Source organism: Amblyomma americanum, chromosome 3 (genome assembly GCF_052857255.1).
Source record: "Amblyomma americanum isolate KBUSLIRL-KWMA chromosome 3, ASM5285725v1, whole genome shotgun sequence".
NCBI classification, from domain to species: Eukaryota; Metazoa; Arthropoda; class Arachnida; order Ixodida; family Ixodidae; genus Amblyomma; species Amblyomma americanum.
The window spans coordinates 97,030,970-97,058,857 of NC_135499.1; the positions used below are offsets into that span (position 1 = coordinate 97,030,970).

Below are 27,888 nucleotides of genomic sequence, written 5' to 3' on the forward strand. Positions count from 1 at the left end.
TTCCTGCACTTGCCCACTCAATAGATTAACGAGGTCCTTGGCTGTGGCACTCTTAATGCGATAGATATCTTAAGAGTGTTCTCGTACGTGTTTCTTTGTTGGTGTTCGATCACCTTCGCGGCAATACTATGCCCGCACTTATACAGGAGGGTGGCGCTGGTGCACATTTTCAAGGAGAGGTTACACGCAACATACATACAATCAAAAGTAGAAGATAGAACATCCAGCGCCGTAGCTCAGTTGGTAGAGCACCGAACACGAAATGCGGAAGTCATGGGTTCGGATCCCACCGCCGGATCACACACGAGAAATAAATACACCAGGTGAGCGAGATTAAGTTTTATTTGCACGATAGCTTAAATCCGCACTAAGACGAGAGAGAGCACGACAGGCGTAGTCCACCGCGCTTTGCACCTGCCGACAGAATGAACGTTTCTACTATACCGTGATTTAATAAAGAATTTCAAACACTTATGTACGCTGCATTTACTTTTCCTGCTGATGGCACTAATCAGCATCATTGAACGCGCCTCCCGATTTTTTCCCGTTTTTGCGGGCCAGGCTCAGCACATTCTTAATACTCGCAGTTCGACCTGAAAAATTTAGCACAACTACGTCAGCTGTGGCCGTTGCTTGGTCACGCTCATCAGAATCGTCCACAAACGACGTTTCATAGACGTCTTCTTTGGAGTTTGTTCCCTCAGCCTCCCTGAAACTTAATCCCGCAGTGGTGTCAGCAGTTAAGCCAGCTTTTCTACTTAAGCCGGGGTTTTTCTTCTCGAAAGGGGCACTTGTAGTCGTAAAAGCAGGCTTCTGCGCTGTAGGCTCCGGAGATGACGTCAAGCTCAGCGTTGCAGGGCTTTGGATGTTGCTCAGCAGAGAGCGGCTCATGTGCGCAGCCATCGCAGCGCTGATCACGATGATGCCTATGCAGGCACACACGCCGCAGATGACTCGCAGCTGAGGACACTGGTCCATGCCTGAGGTCGTGCTGCTCTGTTCCTTGCTGGCTGGCGCGTGCTCCAGGTAGACGATACTGCCAGCCTCAGACATCAGCGGTGCGGGAGGATGTTTGAAGCGCACTCGCGGGTTCTGCATGAGAGGGGTGTTGGAAACGACATAAATAATACATCCCTGTCTTAATATTAAAGTCACATGGTTTTGAGCTTTCGAACTGATGCAGGTACTGGTCCTCTGCATCATTCCCTGCAACGTATGGCTGATGTGTGCTGGCTCTGTGCGCAATACGGCAGCCTGCTTTGGGAAGTGTTGAATTCTGTTTACTTCTCACCAGAAAAAATGGTTTGTGAGTTGGTTAAGCCCCTTACCTTGATTGCATGCTACTGTCGTGTAACTCACTGAAAGCTGCGATGAAAGACAACCTGTACTCAAATGTCAGAAGCGATCAGGGCTCGACCGTGAACTGAGTACATTTATTCAGGGTTCCAACCCAATATCAGTGTTCGGTCACATAGAGAATGTCGGTCTGCCCAGCCTAATGTAGCCATGGATTCACAAATATGCTTCAACGCATGTGCGTGTGAGGGCTTCACGTTATTAGACGGCACCTGAGAGATCGGATGGATAGGTTTTACGTTTACAAAACGCACTGGTCACTTACTGCAACAGCATTAGCTACTGTGTCAGCGTCTTTAGTGATCGATAAGCACGGTGTCGGCCACTCCCAGGGTAACTTCACTTATACTGCAGATGTAAATGCTTTTATCAGTAAGGCCTTGGATTACCGGCTCCAGCGTAAATGTTTAAGCATTTGTGCGCAAGGAAACGTGTTCTAACAAGCAGGGGCCGGATTGCAACAAGGCATTGAAGAAATTAAGGCTTTGAAGAAACAAACGTGCTCTAAACAGACGAAGACAGAATGCTAGACTATTGTGTTGGTCTGTTAAGTGCACCGTTGTTTATTAAAGATCATGAACAAACTAGCTCATCAAAAGGTGTAGCTAGAAATTAGGACATACACTTAGTTCTGGTCAGATACATTAAACCTACTCTAATATGACCATTCTTTTCTGTTTTGAGAAAACTGATAGCTTAGAGTGACGAATAAAACACAAACTCTAAGGGCAACAATGGGGCCACTTGTAAATCTGGTTAAAAAATTTTCGACTTGAAATGAAAAGATGTAGAACACACAAAAAAAATATTCTAAAATTGAGGGCCCAATCAAACCTGTCTTTGATGCATTGATGCGGGCATATCAATGGTAATTCTGTCTTTATTGCACCCATGATCCTCTCTCCACCTATTCTGAGCTCTTCTACTGTCAGCAGTGTAGCCATTTCGGGTGGACGACCGTCAGCCAATCCGATGCTTCAAGTAAATACGTGATCTAATAGCGGAAAGTGCGCTGAGGAGCGCCCCGCCCACCTCTTTTCCCCTCTTCTGCCCTCCTCTTTTTTAACCGGAGCGCTTTCATTCCCTCCGCGCTGTCCACCTCCGAGCTTTCCTCCTCATTTTCTCATGGGAGACGCAAAGCGTTCCTCCTCTGAAAGCGTTCCTCATGCTCTGAAAAGCCGCACGCCATCATCTGCAGCATCAGCCTAGCTACGACCCCTACTGGTTGAAGGCGTTGCCCAAATTTCTTTAATCAACCCTGCCCGGTGCCTGCGGCGGCCACCTTATTCCCGCAAAATTTCTAATCCCATCTGCCCACCTGACCACTCGATCGCCCTCTGTCACTATTACTTCCTCGCTTACTCCAAACCCTTACCACAGTGTTAGCTTGCCCTCGCATTAGATGCACTGGTAATGCTCATTTGTCCTTCGTCATTTTAACTGCGATATGAATAACTTGAATTTATTTAATGACTGATTCTGCTCTCTTTCTATCTCTTAACATTACAAACACCACTTTCTTTTCTTCAGGTCATACCGCTATCAGAAACTCAATTTCAAGCTTTTGATTAGCCTTCAAAGTTCTGCCACCTACGTTAACCGGTACTGGCAAGCTACCATGGTCATAAGCTTGCTACTTCTGCATTAATGGTAACGTTTGATCCACGAACTGAGAAGGCCAACAAAATGAACTCCTCCTTTCTTCTCGCTTAGTTATGCGACTCCCATTGTCCGGGTCTCCGGATTCTACGTGCCCTAAGTTGGTGTATTTCCTGAAAGCTTCTGATGCATCGCTGGTTGTCGTTAACTGTTCAGTGACACCCAGACTACTGAACACTAGTTTACATTTGTTCATATTATTTTCAGGTTCGCCGTTGAGCTTTACCATAGAAAGTCCTCGATCATGCATGATCAATGTTTCTTCACCTGAGTTTTTAGTAAACCACTGTCATAAGTTAACGGAAGGTTACGTAGGAATTCCGCATTAACATCTATTGCGAACTCCTCGCAATCCATGTTTTTCAATAACTGTTGTAAACACGCCGTTAACGGTGCTGCTAAAATCATGTCTCCTTGCCTGACACCTTCATTTTATCACTATTCCTACTTACGACTCTGGCGGCTGTTCAGCATCTACATGTATTTTCAACAACCTTCCACATACCTCTTCTACACGCAGGTACCGCCACGCTTACGAGTGCTGTTTTTCACTGAGTAAAATCTTGCTAATAATCTATGAAATCTTTATACAGGATGATCAAAGTTAAGTCATAGAGATTTCTTCAGATCAGGCACTGAGATGTACGTGAAATCCACTTGTGCACATACGTTATGCGGCCAGGGAGACAAAATCTGAGATAATATTCGTCTCTGTCAGGCACCTAATTACCTAAAACTGTTTATTGAACTTTTTTTAGGGAATGCAGTGAGCCGGGCATGTTAATATCGGAAGTTTATAGACAAACATATTTTCAATGCAATTCTGTTTTGTACAAGTCTTCTAAATGCCCGTGTTCCGAAATGTCCGACTGCAAGTCTTCATATGTTCGTATAATTACACATGCAAGACTGATGACCAGCTCCTAGCTCCTCCCCGGGGTGAGGCGTCTGTTGCTTGCGGCGTTCAGTCTGGAAACGGGGTTAAAGCATAGATAAAGGTGATAAATACTCCCCTCCCTTTCGCTTTCGGTTGGGGAAATAAAAAATTAAGATCCCAAAACCGCTGCCGAAACACGCAACCGCTCAGTCTGCAACGACAGCGACGGTGCCTTGCCGAGGCATGGGAGGCAGCGGAAAAACCGGAGGAGAAAATGCGTGCGTAATGGGTGCCCAGAAGGACGGGCGATGTCTTTGCCTATGTTATGCAAATAAAGTAACTGCTGATTCTAATTCGTATAATTTGTTTTCATTGAAATCAACAAAAAACGTGACTTGGCAGTGCGGAATACTCCATTTTGCTTTTTAATGTCCAATGAGCTCATGCACAAACCTGACTTTGTATGTAAACATGACACCCGTAAAGATATTATAGCTTCTAGAAAAGTCCAAAATATTTCCTATCGCAGCAGCGACACACATAAACCACTCTCGCGGTTCTTCATTAAATCAGTGTAGTGCTTCTGGGATGATGGTCGCACAGCCCGCTTTTATCCCGTTCTTTATGGCAGTAAAGTCAATTCTCTCTTAATTGCAAGGATATGATCTTTAATGCAGCTCCCCCAAAGCAAGCAAGCGTAGAAAAATCAGGCAATCTGGGTCGTAAACACACATCTGCACTGGACCTGATCCACAGTCGTTGAAAATGTCTGTTCAACAAGCTCTTTAATTGTAGAAGAGGAACGTGGTGGTACTCTATCATGCTGGACCAGAATTCGCGCGCCTAATTACGGAGCAGATTAGCGAAGTAGTCGACAGCACCAGCAAGTATTTGTTGCGCGCACCTCATTCTGTCGAGATTGTCCTGAAAAATTTTAGGACCAATAATACTATCATCTTGTATTTCACAATATACATTCACAAGAGTAGATATTCACACTCAACCATACTGGGTGCTTGTTTTTGCCGCAGTCGATAGTAATTCTCTTGAAAGCAGTCGCAGAAGTTGTAAACATTCACAGTGACATTCGGACAAAACCGAGGTTCATCAGTCCAAACTAATTTTTTGTAGGAATTGCTTACCGTCATCAATTTTGATCAGGCCCAAATATATAAAGTGAAGCCGCTTTTCAAAATCTGCTTTATTAAACTCCTGGCGAAGGCAAACGTGGTACGGATGGAAGTTACAGTTCCTTAACAAATTGACGGCTGTTACGAAGGTGCGTCGTACTCTTAGTAATCTGTTGCAGGCTGACTAATGGCATGCAGTTAACGTACACGAAACTGTCAATTTACAAGCCTTCATCGACAATCACTTTTGTGGCCTGTCCCTGATGTTGGTTTTAGGCGTTTATGCGGAGGCGTTGAAAGACGTTTATGAAATTTTACTTAATCGGACGCTGACGCTTTGGCTGGCGAGCCGCTTAGAGACGCATCGCTCATGAGGCGTTGTCATTCATCTGAGCCAACGGAAGTACACGTCTGTTTTAAACGCGACAATGTTAAGGAGCTCGTGTCGCAGAAAAGCCGGTGTCGTCGGCGTCTTTGGCCGTGACCGAAAAATGGCGCATCTCTGTGGACACCTGAACCGCGCCGTAAGAGAAAGGATTTTCCTTCCCTTACGGGAGAGCCAACGAATGAACGCCGTGAGCGGACGCACTTCACCTCGGCTCCGTGGATTCTTTTGTAGTCCTAAAAGGCTTTCGGGAGTAATTAGGCAAGCAACTATAAATAAATAAGCAAAGAAATGCTTTACCTCGCGGGGCTCGCGTAAGCGTGCAGGTGATCTGATTTAGATCATGTTTACAGGAGTTACAAGAAGTTGGTCTAGAGAAATAAACCAGCGAAAAAAAGACGCAGGACCAGGAGAAGACACACACAGACTGCAGCCGGGAAAAAGTTGGTGGCCAGGCTTTCATGCAGCAGTGGTACACAACTGCGTTTCGGCGCAATTTCCTGTTTTTTTATTGCGACTTACACATGCACCTACAAAAAAGATATGTACGCGCAGTCACCTACGCAAAACATATGCATCAGTCGAAATTTGGTTTTCGTGTTACCCTGGTAGGACGTGAAAGCCCCCTACCGAGTTAACGAAATCTCCGGCTTGCAGGCGCCGTCATGCTTTCGCTTCTCTATTACTTAGCATCTTATCCGGCGGTGGCAGCAGTTTTCTGTTTAGTCTATAGTTCTCAACGATTTCAGAATAGGTTTGCGCGCGTTCGTCCAGGTTCCGACAATCCGGCGGTTCCATGGCTACCCGGAAGCAAAGAATATGGGAATGCGCTGACTACCCCGGAGTCGACGAAGATATTGATAGCAGAGAAAGCTGGGAAGCTGTGTTGCGCAGCGAAGAAACCGCTCGGCAGAAACCAGCCAATCCGCCTGGCGGCTGATGCCGCTCTTTGTTAGCCTTTAGTCACGGAGGCTCCGACCCCCACCCACCAGTCCTGCGTGCCGGGGGTGGTAAGGCATTTCCGGTGGAAATAAAAGCTGTCATCCATCCATCCATCTGTCCAGTCGAGATTTCCACACGTGAAATTGTCGCGACTTGACATCCGCTGCTGGCGCAGTCCGCGGCGTCATTGGTTCCGCCGTTTTCTGAAGCTGCTTATAGCTCGAACGTGCATGGTGAAAGCCCATACTGTTCAACACTGCTTAAATTATCCAAAATTTTTAAAACGTAGCCCTTGAAAGCCAGCTGAAGCAAAGCGCTACGCAGCAAGGCCGTCAGTTCCGTACTGAGATCCCCGTGGATGACGTCACGACAGTCCCGGCCAATCGCGGGCAAGAGGAGCGTTTGCTCGGCGCCCTTAGGCGAAGAGCCCGTTTTCTTCTAAAAAACAGCTTTTTGCGTTTATTTCCGCTCTTTTTGAATGAGATATTCTTTTTCAGCGGAATAAAAGCTAGAAAATGATGAGAACTCAATTTTTTCCGAAAAGTGCTTCAGCTGCCTTTTAAGCGTCGTCCAAAATTTTTTCTTGGGTGGAGTACCTCGTCCCGGAGGAAGCAGCTAAGTGACGTGGGTTTCAACGTTATTCTTCGTGGTGGTTTTTCACAGGCGGCGCTAACGCGGAGGCAATCTTGTAGCTCGCAACGAATCCAACCCGTTGACGAGATGATGTCGCAATGCGATTGCAAGCAGTGCAAAAACGTGCCGAAAAATTGTTTGCCATGATGGACCTTAAAACTGTAACGCCTAATGCTTACCCCACACCGCGCAGTCACTACTGTATTTCCGCAAGCGAGATTGAAAGAGGAACATACATCAGCCGTACATATGCCATGACCCCGCCGACAAACAAAACGCAGCACGCAACAGAGGGTAGAAGCGTTGCACAGATCCGCGCAGTCTTGCATGCGTAATTATAAGAAGAGATGTGAAAACTAGTTGGTTATATGACCTTATATATTTATTTATTTTCTATTCATTTCTTATTTATTACAACTTGACATGCCCCAATACAGGAGTATAAGATGACGGAGTGGAGTTCAGGGCAAACGGTTGTTTCTATGGATGGTCTGAATGATGATGGGTCGGAATAAAGTACGACGCCGTTGGGCAAGTGATTCGAGTCCTTTGCAGTGCGTACAAAAAATGATGACAGAGAAGCACTTGTCCGGACAGGGAGAGGGCAAACAGCCCTCTGGTGGTTTGTGCGGCTGGACATGGGGTGGGCGGGGCTGATATGAGAATTTCTTATAGGATAATAGCAAAACTCATGAAAAGGCAGTCTTGCAACAGTACGGCGGTCTGCCAAGTTTGTAAGATGAGCATTACGTTTTAGTTTAGTTACATTTACGTGATAGGAAAAGGCCAAGCGAATGAATCTTGCTGCGCGGTTTTGTGTTGCTTGTAGTATGTTAGATAGGTTACGGTGATAGGGGTCCCAAACAGCGCATGCGTACCTAAATTGCGAGGGCTGAATGTTAAATAAGCTAATAATTTTACTGATAGGAGGCCTAGGTGAAGAGTTCACCGAAAATAACCGAAACGCGATTAGCATTTACTCAAACGTTCATCAAGAGAGTTTACTTAATTACGTGACTTATGGTGGCAGTTATCTCATTTTGTGTCCCCGTGCCTGCGTCGCTTATGTGCTGAGGTGGATTTCACGTACCTCTCAGCGCCTAACTTTAAAGCGTAGCTTTGGTTACCCTGTATAAGGGTTCGTTATATTCCTCGCACTGCTTGATTACTGTAATGATTGTACGCATATCCCCGATTGTCGAGTTGCCTATGACCCATATCATGGAATATGGCAGATGTGGTATATGAAATTTATTACTAGCTTTATAATCATCACCATGTGTTCGAGGTGTTTGGAGGGTCACTCTGGCTTGCTTAAATAAGTGTCCGTTAACCCTGCCCCTTGTTACGCTAGTACATGTATTAAAGTGTTGGCACTCTTCCGCTCTCTTACAAAGGCTTTGACCTTCACCAGAAGACAACAGCTCCATAACTGAGCTGATGTCCTACTTGACTGTCATACCTGCCCTAAAGCGTGCACCCTCATATTTGTACTAATACACGCATGGCGAAAAATTGGAGTACAGTGATTATCATTCCATCGAGCTTAAAAATGCAGAGAAGATTACGCCTAGACGGGAGTTTCGACACACGAATGTTTCTTCTTCATTGTCTTGTTGTTCCTCTGTGAAAGCGTCTGTTTTAGACGCAGACAGCAGTACTTCAGTTAACTTCTTGTCCTATATCCATGCTTATTTGGATTTCCTCGCACTTTGCATTCATTCATATAGTACTCGTAAGCTTAAGAAATAGAAAATATTGTTGGTTCGAGGCTGTCAGGCCGGCTTCCTGAGAGAAGAAGTGGAATAAAGAAATAATGCGTTAGTAAACAAAAGAACTAAAACTCAAAGGGACCTAAACTGAATCGATCCACTGAAGAAATTACCTTTGCCTGCGGCAGTGGTGGTAAAAGTGGCGACAGTCCAAATGTGGGCTGTGGCCTTCTCCACGCAGCAATCCTCGGAGAGAGCAGCCCACTCAGATCGCTCAGTTCTTGCGCCGGCGCCTGGTCCGCAGACAGTCGAATCCGGTGACTGGTGAAGTGCAGTCTGCAGTTAAAATTATGCACTATATGCAGTGGTTTGGCTCAGTATATGACGGCAGTCAGCTTTCCACACCACAATACCACTTCATAAGTTCCAACCATGCAATGTTGTGCCCCAAAGTATTGCGCCTTTCAGTTACTGTGATGGCCGCCTTTTTGCCGCCCCTCTCCTTACCCAATTTACAAAAGCCAGAACGACAGAATACCCGGAATTGCGGACGGCAGATTGTGGAGCATGCGAAAAGCGCCAAAGATACTTTTACATGCTGTGGATGACAGTCACTCTTCCAAAACTCGCAGTCATGGTGAATCCACTGTTAGGAAAATAACACCTCTGATTATTTCAGTTTAGTGGCGGCCACTGCCACGTTCTTGAAAACAAATATCCGATTATCCGAATGTCCTTTCTAGATACGATTCTTGAGCTTCGCTCCTCTTCCTATCTGCTGTGGCACTCCGCTTTTAAATTTTGCCTAATAATCGGGCGTTACGCGTCGCGCTGATTTTCGTCGGTCTTAGATTCTGATAAAAAATCCCCGTATCACTTTCTCTGCTTGCTCGATGCTGCTTTACTCGTGCTTGTCATTGATGTACCCATGAATTTTTTCCATTCCTCGATCTGCTATGATTATCCAGATTTCTTACTAGGCATTACACTTTGGATAAAAGCCGAAAAATAAACTGAACAAGGTGAGTCGAAATCAGTTTCCAAATTCCTTTTATTTCAATATTGCTAACAATTAAAATTGCTCTCCATTCATTAGGAGTCACACGCAGCGAGGTGTAATCAATGATGTGATAAAGCGCTGAATGTACTCAATCCTGTATCGCACAAGGATGGGGACTCCCATTGATCTATGAACATAAAGTTCATAGTGATCAATTTAGTATATATGGGCATTAATCCATTAAACCTATGGCGTCATGCTCTTAAGGCGAAGTTTAGGTGCTTATGCGTGGTGTTTAGCAAGTGCTTATGCGAGGGAAATGCAACTATACAGAAAATGGCACCCCATGCCGCCCGCCCCGCTTATCTCCCACACACTTGGCACTGTGTGGTGCGGGCAAGCTTTAAGGCAGCCGCGATTTTAATAGGCCTTCACGTCATAATTCTAAATGCTAGCACAGAAGGGCTTCACATGGTTTACCTGCAACTTTGACACATTCGACGTTTTGAAGGCAGTCAAATTCTCGATCTGAGTTGCCCTTCAAAACTAACTCTTTAAGAAATACAGTTATTTCCATATAAATGATATTTACTGCAAGATCAAAACTTGTACTTGTAGTCTTAAGTCTCACACTAATCAAGAAAACATCTCTATGTCTTTGATCGTTTTCAAAGCAGCTTAACGCTCCTACATGTAAGCCAATTAAAGTAGAGTTTCTTGACATTCTTCTAGAGATATGCCCTGCGCCTAAATTATACTTAAAAGTGCAATACTAAGAATACTAGCTACAAGAAGTATGTCAGTGTCGATATAATGAAATGCTTTCTCCGCAATCCCGCATTCGTTGTGCAAAAAGTAACGCTAACTCTAAGTGTGCTAAGTTAATTTAAATGAAAACTTTTTAATCGCTCCGACTGATTTCATTCGCTTTATGTGTGAAATCCATTCCCTCCATACACAACTAACCTTCGTCTTTCTTGGACCCTCCGATACGCGCCCACGTTAGTACGCTATGGTGGCCGTCAAAAGCATTCTGCAATTAAAATGTTTAACCTTTCGCACCCCGCTAGTGTTCCAGCCATGAAATTGACTTTCAATTGAAGAAGCATGAAGCCTCGCTGCTGTTCATTTTTCGCAATGTATAACACTATTAGTAGTCTCTTCCGGCACGGTGTTTTCAGCTACCCAAGAATATGTGGTTTTTAAACCGTCGTAATTTGAATGTTTGCATACGCGTTATCCCCAGCAGTTTCCACTCCGAATCCGCCTCACAAAAAAAAATTACAGGAGATTGGAACAGCCGACGGTCCAAATCACAACGCGCATTATCAGCACTCACCCAGGTGGTGTAAGCGCTGCGTAGCCCCTGTCTGCAGGAGCTGGTGGCGGCCCTGTTGGCGGACTGTCAAGAGGGCACATCGAAAAGTGGAGCTTCTGTTCGTCCTCACGCACTGCCTCCCCAGGACTGGCGGGGCTTGGGGTTGGATTCGGTTGCGCTGGCGGGAGAATTTCCGAAATCTTGCGCCGGAGAGCTGCGCCTTCTGCCGCCGCTCTTCCATGATTCGGCGCCTTGCGCTGAGGTGACGCGGGAACTCTGCGATTCGGACGCCTTCTTGAGTGCCTCATTCTGGTGACAGTCAGGTTCAGTTCTCCTGCTTCTTCTTCACCTCCTCGCGACAAGGCAGCCTGCTTTCATGTCATCATTGTCCTCGGTGTCCATGCTCTACTGCAAACACTTTAAAAACCCCTGATTCCGTTCTGTCAATGACCTGCACACAAGAATTTTGCGTTGCGCATGAAGGCTTATTTGAAAGCTGTGTCAGCAACGATTAACAACGGTGTATAACTGAATCAATGATCTCTGAATACGGTACGTAGCAAGTAAACGCGCCTAGGGTAGAGGGCGAACTGTATCCATACTAACCAGTTTGATGAAACATAAAAAAACAAACGAACAATATATTTTTATGACCGCAATTGATGCATCTGTTTGGCGTGTCGACAACACAAAACCTTCGATTTTCCTCCTCAGTGCCGATTCAGAGCAACGCTTCTAATTTTGTAGGTCATTGTTATGAAATTCCTCTTTTTCTTTATACTGTGCTGATTTACAGGAATGTGTTCACTTACTTTCCTGGAGCTATGAATAAAGTCCTTTTTTAGTGTTTTCCCATTACTTTATTTTCAAACAACACCGCAAGGGTGCAAAGGTTGGGACTTTCTTCTCAACCTTGAGCCACACCACCATCATCATCAAAATTAGTGAGGCAGGGGCTGAGAGGCAGCGGAATTGCACCTCGGAGTTCCCCACGAATAGCGCAAAGAAGTTTGAGGAGCTGAGGAAAACAAAATCTAGTTCTTGCTTAGCGTTAATGTGGAGAGTGACTACCCAGCCTTTCAGAACTGCTGTACAGTCATAACTGGTCTCTACTCTGCTTCTTAACGGTAAATTTCCTGGTGGATACAAACACGTGCAGTGTTTCTCAACATGCTGACGTCTTCCGAGACCTTAGGCTGGCATCTTCACAGGAATGAACAAAACCAATGTGGCACAGGTAACGGATGTAACAGCATTTTATTTTTTATATTAGCACATAAATGTGCAGAATGGTCGCTGGCATGTGAGTAGAGGCTCAAGAAAGCGGACAAAAACTTTATTTGAATTTAAATAGGCTTTCGTCGGGTATTCCTGTCTTTTTCGACTCATCCTATTATTGCGTTTATCGCCTACCTAGCACCTCCAGCAGTGTGACGACCCAAGGAGAGCCGTTCAGGTAGGTTTAGGGGGGAACAAAAAAATGAGGGTGGTACTTTAAATCCCAGAGCCAGGTATATCCCAAGCGCTGCGCCTCTCGAGCCAACCGCTGCTTTGTCGTCGTTTCGATTAAGTTGGTAGGCCACGCGGTGCTAGGCACGTTTGAAATTGGATGCACTGCGAAAGTTGATTCATATCTTCGAATTATCGAACTCTAGATAATGCTGAATAACGGCCGCGCATGTTCAGGTTAGCTTCAGTACGCTTAAATTTAGAGCAATCACGATTAAGAGCACACACACTTGGTGCTAACGGCTAATGAGTGAAAACTGTCGATGTTATCTGATGAGCGTCAACAGAATATCGTCACGCAGACGACATGGAATTGTGCTGGACCGCTACCATTCAATGCTATTGAAAATGTGACTACACCGCTCGTCGGCCTCACGCAACAGCGGTCACCATGCGAGCAATCCTTTGGCGTCCGAAACTGCATCTGGGCGTTGCTTTCTTTGAAGCAGTTCATCGCCGCTTCAGGTTATCGTGATAGTGAATTCCCCCTCGTCTGTAACCAGGCAGGATATAATGCGCCGCTGCATAAAGGTGGCTTGTATGGCTGTTTTGGCTTGTCAACTAACTAATTCTATAGCGTCCTAGTGGCGGGACGACTTCAGCTTCCGTACCATTCGTAGTACTCAAGCTTACAAGAGGTCTGATTAAAATGGAAGGTCACTGAACGTAACCGAACTAGAAATGAAGGGCGAGGAAGTCCGGAGAAAGGAAAGCTGCACAGGAGAATCCACGGTGATAATAAACTGGGGCTTCACTCACGTTCAGGCTAAGATGAAAAGGTGCAGTTTCAGAGCCAATGAACTTGCAAGGCTGCCTAATAAGAAAACGGAGTTAAGTTGGCGGCTGTGGAAAATTCATTTGGATATTGATCTCCACCACAGCAGCTACTGCAGCTTCAAAGGTTCGCCAAAAACGTCTAATGATGAATTATTCCAGCAGGACCATATGCAAGGACTTAGAGAGCAAAATTAGAGTAAATAGACTTTGAGGGATTACGCGGATGGATCGCAAAGGTCAGGGACACCATCAACGAAGATTGACCTCCAGGCTTGGCCGTTGAGCTGGCGCTGAAAGGGCTGCTATGTGCGAGCCAGCTTTGCCTTCCACTGCTAATAGCTGAGTTCCTGAGAATCACTTATGTACGCTCCAAGTTGCTCGAGAGAATTCAAAACCATGTAGAGGTTGCTGAAAACCTCTTTGCAGACCATTATTATAAGGACAGGTCGATTTTCGCGACTCCAGTGTAGCCTTTCAGTCCGTCTTGGCTTCACGTGTTCTGAGATAGAGCTGTTGAAGGTTGGTATCGGGGTCGCTTCTCGATACAACCTCGGTCAAGATGACGCCCGCTCCGTTCCCGACAGGAGTGCCGCTGAGAGAAGGGTTCGTTAATGGAGAAAGAAGACTTGGTTTATTTTACATATTTACAAGCTTTCAAGTTCAGAAGGGAACTCCTCCAACTGCATTTGCAGTCCAGTTTTATACACTGCGTCTTCCCTAGATTTCCCAGGTAGGGGACGCCCTCGCCGTGGTACCAGGGTGTGGACAAGCTCACTATCACACACAAACAGACACCTCCGCACACATGGACAAACCCCTGGCATAAGTTGAGCCCGAGGGAGAGGCGTATGCGGCCAGGACCCCGCCGGGCTGGCAGGAGACGTCAGGTGTTCGGCCCGCTCTCCGCCGGTGTGTGAACTTCGAAGAAGCCGAGGCGCAAAGCCGGAGCGTCCCGTCTGGAGAAATTCCCTAGTGGTTCTGCCATTAGCGATGGCCGGCGAAGCCCGCAGACGAGCCACTGTGGCGATCCGTTCCCACGCTGGTGCTGTGCTCGTGAAGCCAGGAGTAGTCGGGTCGGTGGAGACGTCGGGGAAAATCGGAAGAGAGTCGGAACCACTTCGCGGCCGAGGTCAGCCACTCCTTAAAGGAATTTTCGCAGAGCCCTCCTTCCCGCTTGTCCCACGCAGCAACGACCGGGCTAGCCGGTAAATGCACCCCGCAGACACCTGGCAAGAGATTCTGTCTTGGTGGCACTCCTCGAGATATGCTGGCGCCAATCCTAATAGAGCATTATCTATGACATTCGGGATTACTCTGTTCCCCTCTTCAGGCAACTGCTCGGTGCTTAAGAGATTTCATCTAAGCTACGCCGCCCAGGAGGCGCCTAAAACTTAGACGACTGCTTCATGATTTCTAATTTTTGTTCTTTTACTTATACTTAGAACAAAGGTTTTCGAGATGACATTATTAATATGTTACACTTAAAATATGTAGAGATGACAGAACGCTACTCTCAACACACTTTCCATCGTGTTACATATCTACCTGACAGCAGACCGAAAAGGCGGAGTGCATATGGTCGCGTTATTCCTTGACGAACACAAAAAAGTTGAAAAGAATGTGAGAAGAAGAAGCGACTGGCACCGCCTAACCTCTCGCTTCGTGGCCTCTCTGCAGTGCCAAGGACTTCTGCTACAGGGCCTAGACGCTTGCAGTCAAGGAGGGGGTAAGAGATTAAACTTGCCATCAGATAGCCCAGATGTGTACGCGCTTTCCTGATTACTACGCGAGTATTAATTTCTCACTCCTGTAGAGTCTCACTATCATATGGTGCCCATTCTTGGACCAATACGAGATTCAGGGTGTATAATGTGTACATAGGGCAGTTTCCAGAGAGAGAGAGAGAGAATGAAAAAGAATCGCAGGGAGGTTTACCAGATGTGAGTCTCCGGTTTGCTACCCTACACTGGGGATGGGGGATAGGGGTTAGAAAGATGACAGAGAGGAAAACGCAAAAAAAAGAACGTGCACACATGGAGACACACACACACAAGGCGTTCCAGTTAAAGTCTTTCACACAGGCCGGTTTCACACAGGCAGTTTCCAGAATTCTCGCTGTCGCCCCGAGGAGCACGTGAAGAAACATAACAAGCAGCTAAAATGCACAAAAGGGAACACTGTTTTTTTTTTTTTTGCGGAGCCTGCAGTACAGTTTGCTCATAAAACGGCTGCCTGAACTACGTTAGAATATGCTGGAAAATGTTTTAGAGCTATGCCTTAAGGAACGTGGCGAATATCAATCCCGCAACGGCGACTATTTGGCTGTTATGTTGTGCAGCCGAGCGCTAGCTTCGAAGTTGGGTTCTCTATCCTGTAGTTACGTTTGGTGTATCGGAAGAAAATAACGTGGCTTTCAGTGAAGAAGAGGTAGCAGAAATGCATGAGCGTAAGACCAGTTAACCAGAGAAATTCCGCACATCACATCGCCCGTGTACATCTGCTAGCTGTAAGTTAACTTTTTCACGCGCTTGCTGTAGGATAATTAATAACTTCAATGCAATTTCATTCTTCAGTATAACTTACACAAACACAATCTGTAAAGCGCTAATTCTGAAGTAATTACATAGGCTGTGTTAAGGCCACAACCGTAATGCGCAAGCGCCAATAACCAACACCTCTGAGGAATGTCGACTTGTACAGCTGCTGTAAACAGCCCTCTAATTATATTCTGGTGCTGTGAACTCGTCACATAGGCCAACCTTTTCCTCTTCCTTGTCGATGGAGACAAAATGCACGAAATATAATCGGCGTTGTAACTGCAGAATATTCATCACCAAGCTCGACTGTCTGTAGACAACAAAAAAAGACACGCGCTTCGTTTGGTGCAAGCCTCCAAAAAATTGAACGAAAATATCTTACGGCCCCGTTAGTAATCTAAACATTAATTCGCAGGCTCAGACGAATGGCGCGACAGACGCCGCTCCAGTCGGCCCACGAGCGGGCATCTAGACATAGCCCCGTGCTCACGCCATCGAGTCCTACGAGCCCACGGGTGAGTACGAAGCTAGCTGTTTTGCAAACATTAATCCCACATGCCTATCAGTTCCTTAGGCTGTTCACGGTTTTCTTTCTGGTAGAAGTGTATGACAATCATCGAGCACGCTTGCTGTGACGCCGCCAAGTAATTCAGTTTTTTGTGGGCACAGGTCTGCCCTATAAACAGTTTCTTTAAGAATCCCTTTACGCTGTATTTCTTACTGCCGTCACTATTACGTGACGATAATTATATTCTCATAGAAAACTATTAAAACATTTTGAGCGGAACAAGCTACGCGAAACCAAAGGCGCTTTCGGCGATTGGCGTGACCGTCAGTTGGCGCTCAAAGCAATATCGCCAAACTATCCGCTGGCTTTTTGATGGCTAAAGCACACTAAGCGATAACCTCGTTCATGATGCTTCTTGAGTGAGCGAGCGTAAGCTGGAGATTTTCTTTGGCAATCATGAAGCGAATATCAACTGATGGGTAATTTACTGTGTCGAAGATGCAAGGTCTGCCTTAGTAAATTACCCAAACAAAGGCTACGAAATACAAGCCTTAAAATGCGATCACTTTCAGAGAGAACACTCACGGCTGTTTGTTTTGACGCGAGAGATCCGAACTTGAGCTGAGAGTATACAGTAAAATTGTCACTAAAATTCCTGAACCTTAGAGAGCTCGCCCATGCATTCAAAAGGGCCTTGAAATGACTACAGTTTTCTGCGAACAAAATTCCAGAACTCCTCCAGGGTGGTTGAGGCTGATGTGCGGGCGCCAACAAAATCTGCTGGCGTCTCCAGCAGATTACGCAAATGGCTGCAAAATCCCAGCCAGATTTAGTATTTGCGAACTGCGTAAGGTCTCAGAAAATGCGTTCAATATATGTTTTGCGCTTCATTTGGACCTGTATGCGGTGAGGTACTTTAATACTCAAGTAATCTTTTGCAGGACTTCGAAGAGCCCATCAGATGTGCTTCAGGCTTCAAGTCCTCCCTACTGGTTTGTGCACTTCGTCTTTTACGCGCTCTATTTTGTGATTCAAATAGCTAGGCACCTCTTTTGCTCAAAGCAGAGCGCACTCACATTCAGCAGTACCCATGTCTGAATATTTTTTTTAAACTGGTTGCCCTGCATGTTTCTCGAAAAATGGTTTAGCCAAAGCACCGCTTTTTTAACCATGGAACAGGTGATCGCAGAAATATCTCATTGCGACACTGTTTGTCGCAAATGCTATTTTGTAATTTATTAAATGCTGCCGTGGTTTTTAACCAAAAATATTACCTGACCACGTTGCAGAGTTCCAGAAACTACACGTTACACGAACCTGGCAAGTCCTTCGATAGTAGTACGCTCGCTGGCGGCTATTCCTACCAATGAAGAGAAGCCCATATGGGAGGACCGTTTGTAATTGTGTCACTCCAAAAAATGAAGCCGCAGCATAGTGCCGCAGGACAACTAGTGCGATGCTGGCTTCGCCGGTGATGCGCACTTCGCCGCTCTTGTAGATCGCCATCTTCCTAGGCTACTTTAAACGGGTTATGCCTACAATATTTGTTGTAATCATGAAAAATTTTTCTTCCTACGAATCAAAAGAATGTATAGATTTCAGTTACGTAATAAGTGCGCTGTTTCAAAACGTTATTACGAATAAGTGGTCTTTTAAAACACACTATAAATGAATGCGGGCATGATATATCTCTGCGTTGGAAGACTGGGCATGTTCAGGCTATAGCTTTCGCTTTTTTGTCAAGCTCAGTTGTCGCGGAGTAAAAGACTGAAAATAATACCTTGCCTGAGTGCTGGCAGCCTATGAATGTGTGAATGTTAAGTAGAAAATGAACGATTTTGCATATATGGGCATCAATCAACCAAAGATATCACGTCATACCCTTCAGACGGAGTTAAGTGCCCCTCCAATTGAATAATTAACGCCTGCTTTCGCATGCCTACTCTGTTTAGCTATGTTAAGTCCTCGCCAATTTTTCCCAAGGAACGTAGAAATTTTCGAGCTGGTGAGGCTAGAGCGAGTCTGATTGCTCAATTTTTTCACGCCGCTTGTCCAACGGCTCCCCTGTGCAGCTGCGACGGCTGCTTGGTAACAATAGCAGCACATGAGGAATTAACAGCTGGCAACGGCCCTGTATTTACCAGGAAGGCTTTTAACGTGAAGCTCAGAAGAGCTATCTGCACTAATAGTAGGTGCTTGGTTGTTAATATTTCGATTAAAAAAAAATGTGGCTCCAATCCATGCTGTGAATGTGGTTGGACAGCGAAGCATAAAATGACGCCCAATTACCTATTGTGACGTGAAACCAGAGACAAGTGAAATATACTTATTTTACCCTTTATTACTTCACAACGACATTCACTACTGCTTGATGACCACTATGATATACACTGAAATTTTCAGCTCTAAATGTAGATAGTCTTTGGTAGGATTAGATCAATGCATGAACAATGAATGGTTGTCAGTTGAGCTGCATTGGTGAAATGGTGTTCTTATTGTTCACACGCGCCTTGTCATCCATAATGTGGTTTTGATGCTTGTTTTGTTTTTCTAATGAAAACGAGTACTGAGCTGTATGCGGTATGCCCGCTTATCATTTACCATTCATATATTTTTATTTTTTCGTTCTTTTAATTTTGAATTTTAATGTGTTTGCTTATTTTTAAACTATATTAATTTGTTTGTTTTTTATTTGTGTGTTTTTTTTTAATTCTTCTCACATTACGACTCCTCTATGATCAGTATGACAAACCAGCTATATGCTGTTGGGTACATTTCCACTTGGCATAGCACTGAATTTTTAGCCTGGCGTTTTTTGCTGACGACGCCGATGACACGGAAATTTAGTTGGACGGTAGAGGTAATATATGGTTCACAATAACTGGACCATTTTCACGGGCCGCAATCTTCATGTAGAAGCGTATCATGCTGCAATCGCTCGCTTTGCTTTTGTTTGAAACGAGACAAGGAAAATTAAGCATTATTACGCAAGCGGGCTTTCACACATATCTCAACCTAAAGAAAAATTTGACGTCTCTCTCGCTAGAAGTGTTGTATGAGAATAAAAAGACGCCCCTTTGGCGAATACGTCATGAGTGACAGGTGTATTGAAAAGATAAAGCCAATATTTTATGCTATAAAAGCGCATAAGAACGTTGGAATCGTCTGAGACAGGTAGGTGGCCATAATGTTTGGGCAAACAGAGACTAGTTGAAATGCCTGCTTCAAAACCACAATGCGCTGTGAAAACAATATGTGTAAGACATGCAGTTTTTTCTAGCGCATGATCTTTCTTGGTTTTATTCGGCTAAAGTCGGGCCACAAAATTCTTTTTTCGGCAGACAGGTGGTGATGCTTACCCGTGTTTCGCCATAATAATTATTCTGTGGAAGAGTTAAAAGTTGAAAAGCGTGTGCATAGTTGCCATCCGTTGAGGGGCACTTCCGTATTTTTTTTAAATTTCAGGCATTGCTTTTGAAGATGACGCTATGAAAAATTGTTGTGACGGTAATTAACATTGGTGGCAAAAAGAGCTTGTCACATAAAATACAACATATGCACGAAACGCATATAGCAAATTCTGGGTGGTGACACGACTACGAGGTTGTAGCAGGAGCTACCTTCAGGTGTAGTTAACACATTTATAAAGTTGTAATATTAACTAGACTCTTTTGCAACATTTACTACCTTTAGAAAGACTTGACAGGATATACCGCTAGTAACGTTTAATACACTATCTAATATTATAGATATTTAGGACGATCGTCTTTTGCCACAACCGCGCGCCATATTGCGGGACTTAATTCTGACAGTTTTAACTATTCTTACCGCAGCGAATAGAAACACCACAGCGTCTACAATCCCAGTCTGAGTGGTTAAGAAAAAACTCCCTTCAGCCTTATTTCAAGGCTAATTTCAAGCGGTATAGCTTTTGATACCGCTAATTGCTAATAATTACAAGAAAAGTATGCGGAATGTTCTATAATGAAAGTACCAGTCTTCCAACTCCTGAAATTTGAATCTGCAACCGAACTCAAGTCTCACATGCTACCGAAGCAATTCGCCCAGTCTTTTTGAAAAGAATGGCCTTATATATATTAAACACAGATTGTCCTAGGATATACCGGTCGCCATTTTGTTACAAGTAATGATTTTAGAACTCTAAATGCCATTTACCTGCCCTGTCCTTTTGCAATAAGCTGTGGTAAGCCTTAATGCATATGCATGACAGTTCAAAATCCAGTATTTAGTCACATGAAGACTGACGGAAGGTATAGTTTACGCGCAGCACTTCTCAAGCACAAATAATTTAAAATGATCTTGCGCAATGCTCTGATACAGGAAGACACGAACTCAGCATGCTCCTGCAAACCGCCGACTAACTGTTCTCCTATTTCACGTTCTCGCATTCACTCGCTGGCGCCGCGTTTCGTTCTCGTGCCTTTTCTGCGGCGCGGCCTCTTCGTCCTTTTGTGCCCTTACTGCCACTTCGAAGGAGGCTTAAGAAGCCACCATTGCCTTAGCAATCACGCGCATGGAGGCAAGTTATATACTTTCAGACTCTCAAGCTGCCATATTAAGTTCTGCTCGCAGGAGAGTTCACGTCCCTGCATACTGAACTCCCTCGCCGCATACCCACCCCGCCACATGATCATATGGGTGCCTGCTCAATCCGGGAATCCCAGAAAAGAGACTGCCAGCGCTTTAGCCCGAGGTTCTCTCAACCAGCACCCCCGGCCTCCAATCTAGGGCTCTTACGAGAGCTCATGCACTCGTTCAGTGAACTGGCGCAAACCTGCAAAGCCGAACGTCGGCTCAACCCCCCCGCCCCATCGCTTCCTCGACAATTATTACCAGACACTTTGGAGGTGGCTCCAAACACGCACCTTACACTCCACTTATATACGTTTGCGCTATCACAAAGTCCGCACAAACCCCTCCTGTAGCCTCTGCCACCACCTAAAAGCCACTCTCGATCATATCCTTTTCTTCTGCAAGGCTGATTCTCCCCCGCGGGGCGTGGAGCACCTTACCATTTGGGACGCTTGGGAGACCCTACTGCGCTCCGAGGACCCGACCAAGCAAGCCAGCGCCTTAGGCCGGTCTGCCAGCGTCATGAGCCCCCGGGACATGAACATTTGATTTCAGTGGGTCCGTGCGGGGGCCCAAGGACCTGCGCGTCCTAAACTTCCCTGTTTCAAATAGTTTTCATCACCACCTTTCCACCGGAAGAGGGTGGGGGGGGGGGCGAAGAGGGTAGAATGAGAGGGACACGGAACGCACCAAATGTTCCCAAACACACACATACCCGAAAACAGTGTCAAATCACAGTCCAAGTTCAAATACGGGAAGGCCCTCCGATGTCCATGAGATCCTCAAGTAATACCGTGCTACAGGAGGGTGACCTCAGTCCGTTGGGACCGGGGGACTTGCTACTGTGGGCGCTCTTCAAATCATTGGCCAAGACCGACGAGAAGTGGTGGCTGTGTATATTTCTCTGCAGTCGCAAGTGCTCCAAGCGCCCGATGTCGCCGAATGTGATGGGTTTGCCCCGAAATCAGCTTGGTTGTGTCTGTCCCATAAACACACTCATTTTTATGGGATGGTTTTAAATAAGAACGAATATGTTTTTCTCTTTTTACCCCTTGGATAAAGCTCGTTCACAGTGGTTCAGATATGCGGCGAGTGAAAGGGATTTCTCTGTTTATGGCGCCGATCTGGGTGAAAAGCAGCGCGGCTCGGCGAGGACGGTTGGTCCGTGACCTACTTGATCCACCTTCAACGAGATAGGACGTTGGCACTTTAGACGAGACGTCCCGTTTAATGCAAACATGGCAGCCAGCAAATCGATGCAACGCCGTAGCCTCTCCTTCGTGGAGATGCGATAAAAGAATGCATGTTTTTATAGGACAAAGATGCACCTAAGTTTAACGATATTGTGTGCAAAGACCAGTTTTACAAGGAGATTGGAAAATAAATAACACTCAGGGGGCGCGTAAAGCTGCTTTTCGTCAATTATTGAATTAGGTTGTTTCAGTATTGCGTACGCAAAAACTGTCGCTCTTCGTAGAGTACATTCACAAACGCTATCTCTGGTTGAACCTTATTATGCGGTTTTTATAGATGTTTAAAGCGTGTAACTCCAGAGAAGGAAACGAGGTAGCGTTTGCAACATAACGGCACGCTCTAAAGCGCGAAGCTTTGCATCGTAGTGAGATTATGGTTGTTACCGTGTTTTTCAATACCTGGGCTGGGCATAAATGGTGCACGAGAATTTCGCTTCTTGTCATCAAGACAACAAAAATATGAGCAATGAATATGTTGTTTTTATGTCGCTCGACGATTCTACCGATCATACAGCTAATTCGAAGCATTAGTTTATGAACAAACATGGTTGCCGTTGAACGAGATGCAAGCCGCCGCTATTGATGATGTTAACCGTCATCGCAAAGTATAGATATCCATGTATTCTCAGAAAAGCGAGAATTAGCGGTAGTTTCTGTTTTGCCAGTGTCAACCGACGAGAACACGTCTTTTTTTTGCGAGAGAGTCCACTTCGCTCGCATCAGCATTGTAGGAATATTAAGGGGCCTCTAACCCGATTTGCTTGAAGCAAGTGCCGTTCATTACGGTCTCGGCAAAACCACACATGGCATTAGGCAGCAATGTGTTGCAGTTATCATATATATTCCGGTCATATATGCTATAGCATATTTTCTGGTTCATTATGGTAAAGGCAGTAACGAGTTCTACCCTAAAGCGTGTTGCCTATATCATGTACTGGGTCCACTGCCTTTGATTCCTCTGAAGTAACAGTCATGCGTGGGTGGTAACAGCTGCAGTTCTCTCTCTTTTATTGCATACGCTGGCTTTCAGGTTGAAAATAGAGAGAAAGAAGGCAGTAACGGTGAAGAAAATGGATCAACAGCAGCAGTTTCTTCCCTTATATGAGACAGCAAGCTTCACAAACATGAATAAATGACATGCAAAAGAGACACAGAATATTGTTTTATCATACATAGAGCGCAAAGACATACTCATACGTCATCGCTTGCTATGATGTATTTTATTTTAGGGTGAAAGCACTAATCCGGTTTTTGTGAGCCATGAAAAATCGTCTATATACGATGTATGTCCGCATAAAGAAAAAGAGGTGCGAAAAACAAATCACCTCAATATCCATGACTAGTATTGATACCTGCGGCGGCGTGAACAGAATGCTTCAAAGACCTCTGCGCGAGACCACTAGCGCATCGCCAATTCTTTTTCCCCTTTATTGACCACTAGGCTATCGCCACAGCCGATCACGCTTTGTGTTTAACACCACCACACACTAGCGCAGTGCATTGCAGAGCTTCTTCTTCACCGAATTCCATCTGGTCCGTCCGGGGGCACTGCACGCTTATCGTCGTCTTCTACGCAGCACAAAATCGTGTTTTCGCACTGATTCTAATGTAGTAAGCATGCTCTAGAGTTTTTACTGGTACTGTTTTAAAAGGCCTTTACAACGCACCGATACTTACAGAGGACTGGGCGTGAAACTGATCTGAAATTTCTTCGAACTCAACAGTCAGCGCCCTTTTTTTCTTAGAATAATGGTCATCAGCCTGATTAATATCCACTTGGCTGACAGCGCGAATGCCGCAACTTTAGTATGGCAGCCCGGGAACTTCTAAATTTGCGGGTGGCATTCTATCTGAATCTAAAATATCTTATGCATTTTTGCCCGAATATGTGCTTTTCTTCTGTTGTTTATTTTAACAGCCGGATGAAATTTTCGCTCGCGACAAAGGACGACAGAAAAGTGAACCACAAACTATAGGTAATTCAGTCAGTCAGGTAGCCTCTACTATAGCATTTTTTGTCGCTTAAAGCATGTGTACGGTTGCTTCGGGACTGACCCACTGTAAGCATGTTTTAAGTGGTGCAATAACTGCAAGATTATATATGCACAAATGCAATGCAATACACTCTCTATTTGAGGTCGCAGTAACATAAGGCGAGCTAAGAATATAAAGCCCTAACTCCTTTCTAATTCTCACGTAGTTGACGCCTGCTGTCAGAAATAATAACAAAAAAAGTGAGCAGAGACAAGACTGCTTACGTGTGACCAGGCGTAAGCTCGCCCACCCCTTCAATGAACGCAGTAGCCGCGCTCTGCGGCGTGATGTAAACCGATGCCTCGATGCTAGAAATTCTGCATGAATGAATTTTGCGTGCTAACTCCGGGAAAGCAGCCGCCGGCTGTACTGCGGCCCGCGCTCCGCCTAAAGAGTGACGAGATAGCTAATGGATTAATGCCCTTATATGCAGAATCGGTCTGTCCATACTTAACATTCAACGATCACTGGCAGTTTTCTCTCTCTCTCCCTCTCTCACACACACACGCACACAAACGCGCGCACACACACGCACACAAACGCGCACACACACACGCACACACACACCCACGCACGCACGCGCGCGCTCGCACACGGCCGGTTTTTTGCTCAATGGGGCAAGTTATACTTACGTCTAAAAAATGCCACAGAGTTATAGCACCGCGCGATCCGCTACTATGAACTGCTGCCGCGTGGCGCCACTCCGCATACGCAGAACGCCATGGGGGCGCCAGATGGCGCCACGTTGCCGTCAGCTGCATGCACGCCTGGACCAACCAGCGCGTATGTAGTGGTGCTCCGCAGAAGCTGTACACGGTAGCGGATCACGAATCGCGCAATGCTTTAACTCTAATGTCTGGCAATCGGTGGACCAATCCGACGGAAATGCGAAGTATCAGAGTCATTCGGCATTGCAGAACACGACACACGGCACACATTTTTTCGCATACACCTTTATTGCGCACTTTGTACTTCTTTACACTTGACTCCCTACTCATGCGGTCTGTTCCATGTCTCATCTCCAGTACTCATCGGCACACGGATCTGGAGGTGACTAGCACGCATCGACTTCAACAAATGAGTGGTGTCCTGCGCGTGTGCGCCTCACTACTTTCTATGCTCCTCTTCCGAGCTCGCTTTTCTCCTCACCCTTCACCTTCCTGAACAGCCTCCCGGCGGGTTGTTTCCTTCGCGACCACCCTCATGTTGCCCATTCCTTCGCTCTTGTCAGAACCTCCTCCGTATAGGTTTATTTATTAATTTAATTATTTATTTATTCATTTGAAATACCCTCAGGGCCATACAGCATTATAGTGGGAAGTGGTTATACAATGCCGTAAAGCAGAAATATGAGCACAATATTACAGAAGGTTGCTAGTCATACAGTGTTATCTAAGGCATCTTGAAATAAACGGTGATCATCGATTAGTGCCAGTGGTGCGGGAAGGTGATTCCACTCGTCGGATGTCCGGGGTAAAAAGGAAGGAAAGTAGGTTTTCGTTCTGCAGAATGGTATTCCAACCTTGTGGGCGTGATCCATGCGTGATGACACGTACTGTGGGGGTGAAATAAGTTCTTCGCGTAGGTATGAATGGTGAAAAAGTTTATGAAAAAGGCGAAGACGATTGCCATCGGCAGAGCCCACCTTCTGGGCTCTGCCGATGGCAACCGCTTTCTGGGCTCTCCTCCTCTTCCCTATATGTTGACGGGATTTTACTCTCTCCAGTTTCTCACCTGCCAGCAGTGGCAAGTGCCATCAGAGAGAACACCGCCAGTTGACATTTTTAAAGCGTTAGCACTTATAGCGAGCATAAGTGGGCAATTACCGCATTTAGCCCCATGGCAGCATCAGACATGGCAGGACAGTGGCACTTTGTTTTTGAATGGTACGACAGAACAGCACTGACGAATGGAATGGAGGAAAAGACAGGCAGAGAGCGCATGTGTCTGTCTCTTTTTACGTCCCGTCCGTCAGCGCTGTTTCGTCGTACCATACAACATGAACAAATCAGCCCGACTCAGCCCTCTCCTTGTCTTCCGTGAACACTGGTTCAGAACAGCAGAAAAAGAGTTCTAACGCGCCTAATTTTTTGTTTGGTCTAAGTACGCAAAATCTTCCATCAGTTTTTTTTTCTGACTCGTAGGTTCTAATGCTTTCGCATTAATAGAATATTCCACAGCAATACTATGACGAAAGCAACAGTGAAGAAACGTCAAAAATAATGCACTTACGAGTTAGACACATAACTTTTTAAGGTCAGTGCAAAAAATCTGGCGTCGTTTTTAATTCCCAATAATCTATTTTTTTTAATATTGGATATTTTTCTCAGAATGGCTAAATAAAGGTTCAAATATGCCGTCAAGAATGGAACAATTAGGTAACACTCATTGATCTAAAATTATATATTTCCAGCAAAACTTGAATTTCTGATTTTTTTTCATAGCTCGCATTGAGTTATTTGCCCCATTGAAAAATAATTGCACATTCCAGGGAACTTAAGTTTTGCAGTTTGTTCATACTTCGAGTTCCACTTCTTCCACCCAAGTTTGCCTCTCTTCTGGACTAACTTCACAGCTCTAATACAAGCTACACGGGACAAAAAAGCACAAAGTACAAAGGAAACAAATTTATTCCTAAAAAGTTTCGAACTCTTTTTTTGTAGCCATGCTTGCGTCCATTGTATATACGAAGTTTAATTAGCGTTCCTTTTATTGGTGATTGCTAGAGAATATTTTATTATTACTCCTTCTGTGTTCTCGCTACAACTTAGGCACCAGTATGTTGTGGCACACGAGTTAGGACCTAGTACTGCATAGACCAGCATAAAGCACACATAACAATAAAGTAGAGCCGCCGTGGCGGATCATTGATTACAGTGGTCGGCTGCTGGCCAGCATGAAGCGGGTTCGACCTCGACGGCGGCGGTCCCGTGTCTATGGAGGCGAAATTCTAGAGGCGCGTTTACTGTGCGACGTGAATGCACGTTAAGGAACCTCACGGGCCCAAATTATCCGGATCCAAACACTACGGCGTCCATATCAGCCTTAGTCACTTTGGGACGGTAAAGCCGTATAAACCTAAACATAAACATGTATAAGTACGTATTCTCATCTAATCATACATCGACAAGTTATTGTTGTTTCAGGCACACTCATACGTCGATGCCACGCAGTTAATCTTTTTTCGGCTAAAAAGATCTTCAAGGAGGTGACGTGACGCAGATCCATACATGGCGTCTGCATAATGTTTTCATACGTGTCAACGTTCGCTCGCTTTTTTTATGTTTTGCTCTGCTTCGGCAGAAGTAAGTTACCACCAGATTACACTGGCAGCTTATGTCCATGCCCTTCTTGCATACATACACCAGTTTGTCCAATTTATGCCTTTCGACACAAAAGGGATAATTTGTACACCACGCCGCTTGCGCAATTTCCAATCCGCCAGGAATATCGCTTCCCACAGAAAAATTTCTTCTTTTTGCATCCATAATGCGGGAGCACAGCTGAGCAAATTGCAAGAGGCCTGAGAAAACAACGCGCGTATTCTGCTTATTCGCAATTTTTTTTTTCTTATTGTGCGCCAATCTATATATACAAAACTCACTGCTATCGGTTTCCCGTCATTTTCCTTCCTAGTTCTATTTTCAGCCCCCCCCCCCCCCCCT

General features: G+C 45.3%; 1 protein-coding gene across 1 annotated transcript; it reads right to left on the reverse strand.

Moving 5' to 3' along the window:
* Positions 1-507: 507 nt before the first annotated feature.
* LOC144123910 (uncharacterized) lies at positions 508-11,334 on the reverse strand. Its single transcript, XM_077656623.1, has 3 exons — positions 11,034-11,334; positions 8,868-9,030; positions 508-1,092 (listed from the first exon to the last, which is right to left on the reverse strand). Exons 1-3 carry the CDS (start codon positions 11,318-11,320, stop codon positions 508-510), a joined length of 1,035 nt encoding a protein of 344 aa, XP_077512749.1. The 5' UTR covers positions 11,321-11,334.
* Positions 11,335-27,888: the final 16,554 nt, after the last annotated feature.